This window comes from Cariama cristata, unplaced genomic scaffold, assembly GCF_000690535.1.
Source record: "Cariama cristata isolate BGI_N322 unplaced genomic scaffold, ASM69053v1 scaffold329, whole genome shotgun sequence".
Classification (NCBI taxonomy): domain Eukaryota; kingdom Metazoa; phylum Chordata; class Aves; order Cariamiformes; family Cariamidae; genus Cariama; species Cariama cristata.
In genome coordinates, this window is record NW_009637247.1 from 118,070 (window position 1) to 123,119 (window position 5,050).

Below are 5,050 nucleotides of genomic sequence, written 5' to 3' on the forward strand. Positions count from 1 at the left end.
TTATCTTCCTAACTTTATACTAAATGTAATGTGCTGAGCCAGCTTAATTAATTTAGTATGTTTCAACAAGGTATGCGGGGGCATTGATATTATTAACCTTTGCAGGGGTGTGCCACAAGGAACGATATCAAATCAGTAATACAAACATGTATGCTTGCAACAGTTAAGATGTTTAATTACATCGTGTAGATCGAAAGTACTCCTGTGAGGCTCTTAAGAATCTTTTTACAGAGCTAATTCCTTACAGGTGTATGTCACTGGCATCAGCTAACATTCAGCCCAGTTTCACTTTCACTTAGTTGAATGAGTTTTCTTAAGCTTTTTTTTTCTTAGATAATAGGAATTGCGCTTTTATGTGATTTCGGTGCCTGATACCAGAGTCTGAGTAACAGATGAGTAGCGTAGAACAGTGAGTTGCTTTTGGCTTATAAGCGTGTGCGACTCAGTTCTCCTTTTAGAGAGTTTCCGTCTGTGCTAATAAACCCATAATGATACGCACGTTCTCTTCCTGTTTGATTGCAGGATTTTGTGGCCCAATGATATCTTTGGAAGTAGCTCTGACGATGAAGTCCAGACACTACTGAACATTTACTTCCGGCACCAAACCTTGGGTCAGACGGGCACCTATGCACTGGTGGGCTCCAACCAGAGCCTGACGGAAATCTGTACCAAATTAATGGAACTGAATATAGAGATCCGCGACATGATTCGCAGAGCTCAGAGTTACCGGGTCATCAATACTTTTCTTCCAGACTCCAGCATTTCTGGCACAAGTCTCTGACAGGACTCTTGGGTCCTCTTTCAAGCTGGGAGTGCTGCCCTCTTGGAGTGAGGTGGCTCAATGTCTTCTCAGCCTTACAAAGGTTTGGTCAAACTGTACTCACTCTTGTTACATTTAGGATTTCTTCTAAAAAGAGATGGGCTGAACTTCAAATGTGTAGCAATACTGTAAGGACAAAGGTAGCGTAGAGCATCCGGGACAACCTCCTTTGTTCTCTGTTGCACAAAAATCAGTTAGCATTTCACTGAGCAACTGCAACTCACTACTGAAGAAGTGACTTCCATTGCATACCAAAGCCTACTACACTGAACAATACTTCCTTTATAGCAAATTAATTTTAGGTTGGCAAAAGTGCAATGTTTCCTTCACGAAACGATATTTTTTTTGTTTAAAAAAATCCTTGTACATTTTTTCCTTTTTTCTCTTATTTGGTTGAGTGAAAGATGGGCAGAATGAAGCTGGCCACAGATTCTCGCAAACTTGTTGGTCAAAAGCTGAGAGCCTGTGTATATGAAACAAATTGTAAATGGACTACAGTTTAATGTACACTGTAATTTGAATATGATTACTGTATCTTAAAACAACGAGCTGCTATGAAGTACATTTCCTAATGTTACTAGGCTACTGTCTCTGAAGGTACTGGATCATATTGCAGAGGTCTGTTCTTAGGCCCCCCCAAGCATCAGGAATGGTCTTGGTAGATTTTCTTTTTTTTTTTTTTTTTTTAATTAAAGGACCTTGGCTGCTTTTTACTAGAGGGTTGCTTTTATGAATATATTTATACTATTAAAGGATGGTTGATCTAATTTAACTTGCCATTTTTGTAGGAGAAGGTCCCATCACAGAGTCAAATCTTTTGAACTGTTATGCATGCATATTTTTATTTAATATAAATTTTGAGTATAAAAAGTAAAAATATTAACGTGAAATGCAAGTTCTCATGTTAAGTTTCTTTAAAGAGATGTCTTATTTTATTTGTAATGTATATATAAAAGTCATACCTGTATGGGTTTTTTTTCTTACATTTAACTGCTGTCCAGTGTTAAATGTGTGCATGTAAATCTGTTGCACATCTGAGACACTTTTATTCTGACAACTATGTAACTTATTCACTCTGTAAATACCCTTACCGTTTTTGTGAAGTAACTTTGGTTGATATTTGGATCAGTACATCCATTTAACTAATATATAAAAGTCATATATAATCACAACAGAGTACGTGAAGACTGTGTTCTTGTCTCAGTCTATACTGTTGTAGATGGTGTCCGTGATCAGCAGCCCCCAAAAGACACCTTTGTCATTGTTTACGGTGAAACCGTTCATGACACTGAAAGAAACCAGTGAGAAATGTAAGGATTTTTTTTGTCAGTCTGTAGTTACAACTCAACCAGGAAGAGTACGTTGACTAAAGCAGTTTCATCACTGAAGAAAAGATCCAAAATGGAGGTGAAGCTTTGTTTCTGTTAAAAACATCAGTAATGGTGCTATTTGTTCCAGCGTTGGGTTTTGGTGGGTTTTTTTCCTCATAAAAGAAAAGCTGTCCAGCCTGCCCTATCAGCCTCGGCTCTAGGAATCCTGTAAAACCCTCTCCCCTTTTTCATTTTCAAAATGCTTGCACAATTTTACATGGATCTTGAAAAATACTTGTCTTGATGCATAAATGGGGTGGAATTGGCTGCTTTTACAGGTGTGTTTTTGATTTTGCAGTCCACAGAGCTCTGCAGCACAGTTGTAGTTGCAGGACAAGAGAGATGCGAGGCAAATCACATGGCTATTTTTCTGAGTAAAATAATCTGCCATGGTTACAGAAGTCTTCAAATTTCAGTTATGCTTATAATTTTTGAAAGCTCTTCAGAACTGTAATTGGAGTGGTCTGCAAAAATTTTAGTGGTTGGTGAAAGCTGAGATCTGCTCTATCACTTTGGCCAACCAAACCCCAACGGCACTTTCCGATGAGCTGCCCCCCACCAGGCAGTCCCCTGCCTGTGTCACTGCAAAGGGTTCTCCCCATCCAGGGGTAGGAATTTCCTCTTGTCCCTGCTGAATATCACGAGTATAACTCCTGAATATAACTCCTGTTGGCCCACAGTTTGGTGTCACCGAGGTCTCTCCAAATGGCAGCGCTGCCCTCAGCTCTATTGATGGGTCCCCCCCCAGTTTGGTGTCACCTGCAAACTTGAGAAGTGCGCTCCGCTGCCTTTTCCAGGTCCTGGGCGATGATAGATCACCTGTTGTACACCACTTGTTACTGTCCTGCGGGGAGAGTACAAGCCATCAGCCGCTACCTTGAGCAACTTGATTCAATCAGTCCTCCACTGAGTATGAAGACCTCCAGAAGTTCCTTCCGCCCTGAAGTATTCTATGATTCACCACAGATACAACAAAGCCCATGATGTAACCATCTAGCTTTCCTAGCATCATTTCTACAAAACTTCAGGTAGAGTAGAAATCAGTAGAGTCCCAACAAAGCCTCCCTGAAGTCCCAGGACAATGTGAACTGCAGCACTGCCCCACCGTGCCTCCACACCACCAGTACTTTAGTCAGGATTCCCCTGACTGCACTTTCTTTCCATGAAAGCACACGCAGTCACTCCCTTCAGTCGTATTTAAGCCACCTACCCTGGAGATACCTTACACGACTGGAAAGCTTCTGAGGCACAAGCCTGTACTTGAATTGGTGGCACAGTGACTTGTTCTACCATGTTAACTCTAGAGAATTTGTTACACCCCATCACAGATACCCTACTTGAAGAATTTTTCCCCTTCTCACGTGGAAAACAGACAAAGCTTATGCTTTTCTCCTGATATCTTATACATGTAATCTTCCGGCCTACATAGTTCTTGATTGTCAAACTGCTGTGACCTTTTTTTGTAGATTTGACGCTTGCAGACTTTACACTCCACAACATTCGCATCTCCCATACTAGTTCAGTTTGAGTGACTGCAGGAAAAACTTGCTTTCTAGTCTTAATCTTAGCATTCCCTAAAGGCAGACTAAAAACAAAACTTTTTTTTTTTTAGGGAATCAAATAGGTTGTTTCCTTCCACATATACTTTCCTCTTCCAACCCACCAAGATGAAACCAAGGGGTAACAAAATAGTGCAAACTTTTATTGAACTTTATTCACAGCATATATACAATAAAGTTATATACTTTATAAATAATACAAAAATCTTTATCCATTATCCAATGCCAGGTCAAAAGCCTAAAGTCAAAACATTGCAAGAGACTGACAAAGCACAAAACAGGAGGAGGGCACGCTGATCAGACAATGTATTTGAAGCTGTAAGTGTTATCGCAGGACAGCCTCTTGCCTTTGCAGCGGCCACAAAGTTCTTGGCGATGAGGTTTCTTGAGATCAATGTGTCTTTTCTTCTGAGGGCAGGAACAACGAGTCTTTGAACAGGTCTTAAGAAAGAAGACATCTTATTAGCAGTAGATCAAAGGTGCTCACTTCATATTAGACCAGCCTTTAGTTTTCCTTAATCATAGCAAGACATTTGGGCTGACAGACTTAAGAGCTCTGGTGGTAAAATCCCTATGGAGTTAAGCTGAAAGAGCCTTCTCGCCTAGAAGCACAAAACCCTACCCCCTCCATGTAGCTAGGCAGAACGCGGTTGTGAAGAGGAAACCATTCGTGTAAGCCATCCGCAGGAGGATGGAGTCCTATCCCATTACACCTTTCCCAAATACCATTTCCTAGTACTTTGATAAAAGCAAGCTCTCTTCTAGATAAAGTCAATAGCCAATTCAGCAACTGTAACGTGTTAGAGTACACGACAAACTCCAGCAGTCTCACCAGGACACAGAAATCTGTAACTTACCTGGCACTGGATCGCTTCCACTCGATAGGGATTGAAGTCCTTTTGGCATTTGCGACAGAGCTGCTTGAAATACACCTGAAAAGCCCAAGTCCTCAGTTACTATAGAGACTTACTCAGGCTGCTCAGTACAGGTACCTAAATTTGTGCCAAAACATCTGGTTTGTCACAGATTTGGTGCCGTTCTCAGTCTCTGTAACAAAGAACTTGTTCACTACCTTGTTGCTTCCCGAAATGCACCACACGTAAGCACTCTCCCATCTGGTATTGCAGTCTTTACAGTGGAAATAGCCATACTTCTGCTCCAAAAACTGCAGAGAGAAAGTCCACTGAGCAACCTCCGGCACCACAAGAACACCCAGCCCGTCTCCCTCCTTACACCCGATGCTTTCACAGGCGGGAGGCTCCACTGCCCCAAGGCAGACAGAGCTGCCCGCAGCGGGAACC

The 5,050-nt window shown here is 41.6% G+C and overlaps 2 protein-coding genes across 2 annotated transcripts in view; one reads left to right on the plus strand and one right to left on the minus strand.

Annotated features, from left to right (window-relative positions):
* Positions 1-1,343, plus strand: part of FRY (furry homolog (Drosophila)) — a gene marked incomplete at its 5' end in the record, with an annotated part of 116,254 nt that extends 114,911 nt beyond the window's left edge. The window contains one exon of the mRNA XM_009708215.1: positions 523-1,343. Within this exon, the coding sequence (XP_009706517.1) occupies positions 523-781 (259 nt within the window). The remainder of the gene's footprint in view (positions 1-522) is intronic.
* Positions 1,344-3,871: 2,528 nt separating this feature from the next.
* LOC104167835 lies at positions 3,872-4,911 on the minus strand. Its single transcript, XM_009708214.1, has 3 exons — positions 4,822-4,911; positions 4,607-4,681; positions 3,872-4,190 (listed from the first exon to the last, which is right to left on the minus strand). The coding sequence occupies exons 1-3, from the start codon at positions 4,896-4,898 to the stop codon at positions 3,980-3,982; spliced, it is 363 nt and encodes a 120-aa protein (XP_009706516.1). The 5' UTR covers positions 4,899-4,911; the 3' UTR covers positions 3,872-3,979.
* Between the last annotated feature and the right edge of the window lie 139 nt (positions 4,912-5,050).